Below are 2,107 nucleotides of genomic sequence, written 5' to 3'. Positions count from 1 at the left end.
AGGCAATCTGCCAGTTCCCATGCTGGTGTACCTCAGTTGTAGCTCTGCTGAAGTCACAAGGCCAGAGAGAGAGAGAGAGAGAGAGAGAGACTGTATTGCCTGGTGGTTAGAGACCTATCCCAGATGCAGTAGACCAAGTATCCAGTAACCCTGCTCTGCTTCCTCTCTAATATTTTAGCTAGATTGCATCAGCTTAAAGAGGATAGACTTAGGGAGCCCCAAATCAGCCTGTATGCTAGTTCAAGCTGAACAGGTCTTTTGTGAACACCAATGGGGCCAGATTCTGCAATTTAGGCAGCTAAATTGGCAGTTAGGTGCCCAAGTCCTTTTGTGTATCCAGCATGTTTTGTCTATTTAAAACACACAAAATATATCTCGCTTCTCTGTTTCTCTCTCTCTGAATTTACTATACTTATAATACACATTGTACATCCTGGACTAGGGCTCTCTTTACATTCATGCTACTGATCAGATTAACTTCATGTGCTGTTTCAATTTACTTTTATTATAAATGCTAATCTGTTTCCTGTAACCTTCCAGGTTACAGTTTTCCTGAATAAATGCCAATGAAAAATCAAACCACACTGACTGAATTTATTCTCCTGGGACTTTCCAGTGACCCACAGTTGCAGATTTTCCTCTTCTTGGTGTTTTTAGTTATTTACCTAATCACTCTGGCTGGTAACATAGTGATCATGGTGGTGATAAGGGCTGATTCTCACCTTCACACTCCTATGTACTTCTTCCTCTTCCATTTATCCTTTGTTGATATCTGCTATTCCTCAGTCACGGTGCCTAACATGCTGAGGAACTTCCTAGCAGCACACAAAACTATTTCTGTCAATGGCTGCATTGCTCAGATGTTCTTCATCCTCCACTCAGGTGGTGCTGAAATTCTCATTCTCTCAGCCATGGCTTATGACCGCTATGCTGCCATCTGTGACCCATTGCGTTACATGGAGAGAATGAGCAAAGGGATCTGTGTTCAGCTGGTGAGTGGGGCATGGGCAATAGTTTTAGTCCATGCCCTGCTTAACACTGTTTTTACCTTCAAGTTGCATTTCTGTGGGCCCAATCAAATCAGCCATTTCAGCTGTGAGCTCCCTCCTCTGTTACAATTGTCCTGCACTGACACCCTCACCAATCAAGTGGTGCTTCTTACTTCTGTTGTGATATTTGCATCAAGTGCCTTCCTCCTCACCCTGATCTCCTACATTCACATTATCTCCACCGTCCTGAGGATACGCTCTGCGGAGGGCAGACGTAAAGCCTTCTCCACCTGCAGCTCCCACCTTATTGTGGTTGGCTTGTTGTACCTGACAGGTTTTCTCCAGTACACAAAGCCCAGCTCGTTCTCCTCTGTGGTGCTGGATGAAATATTCTCCATCGAGTACTGCATCTTGACTCCCATGTTAAACCCTATCATCTACAGCCTGAAAAACAAGGAGGTGAAAACAGCTGTAGGGAACATGTTAGGGAAATTCAAATTTCTCAAGTAGTGTCAATCTTATTTTTTTAAAAAAGTACACAGAACTGTGGATAACGTGTGTTTGGGAGATTCTCTGTTCAGGTATCTGACACTTGGGGCTAAAGCCTCAGCTGATCTAAATCAGTGTGGCTCCATTGAACTCACATCCTCATTGGGTAGAAGAGACACTGGAGCAAAAGGGACAGGATCCTGGGTCTCCATCTAGGGTGAGTGCTAGAAGCACCACAATCTAGAGCCATTCATGCACTCTCTCTCTCTCTCTTTGGGCCAATATCTCTTTAAATCTGACCCACTGACGTCTATGGAACTATGGCCAATTTATACCACTTTGAGGATCTGGCCAGTTCTATGAAAAGAATATCTTTGTCTATTGCATTGTGTAGTTCTTCTAGAGTATTTTGATGATAACCCTATTTAATATCTGTAGTATCTTATAGGGTTCATCCCTATTAATGTCTCTGAGTGTGATTCCCCAGCTTGGCCAAGATGCACAAAGAAATTAAGGCTCTATTAGGTGAGATTGAGAGAGACACATATCAGGTATCCAATATCACAATGGTTAGGGAACCCACATGGGAGGAAGCAGATCCCTTTTAAAAATCTTTCTCCTTATCAGGC

The 2,107-nt window shown here is 43.3% G+C and overlaps 1 protein-coding gene across 1 annotated transcript; it reads left to right on the top strand.

The window, feature by feature from the left end:
* Positions 1-560: 560 nt before the first annotated feature.
* Positions 561-1,499, top strand: LOC112124371 (olfactory receptor 1009-like). The gene has a single exon (XM_026661394.1). It carries the CDS (start codon positions 561-563, stop codon positions 1,497-1,499), a length of 939 nt encoding a protein of 312 aa, XP_026517179.1.
* Positions 1,500-2,107: the final 608 nt, after the last annotated feature.

This window comes from Terrapene carolina, unplaced genomic scaffold (genome assembly GCF_002925995.2).
Source record: "Terrapene carolina triunguis isolate 2854851 unplaced genomic scaffold, T_m_triunguis-2.0 Scaffold1084, whole genome shotgun sequence".
NCBI classification, from domain to species: domain Eukaryota; kingdom Metazoa; phylum Chordata; order Testudines; family Emydidae; genus Terrapene; species Terrapene triunguis.
Note: the sequence above shows the minus strand (reverse complement) of the source record. Positions and strands in the feature narration are given on the sequence as shown.

Coding starts and splice junctions, on each gene's coding strand:
- LOC112124371 (XM_026661394.1), top strand. CDS start 561: ATGCCAATGAAAAATCAAACCACACTGACTGAATTTATTCTCCTGGGA.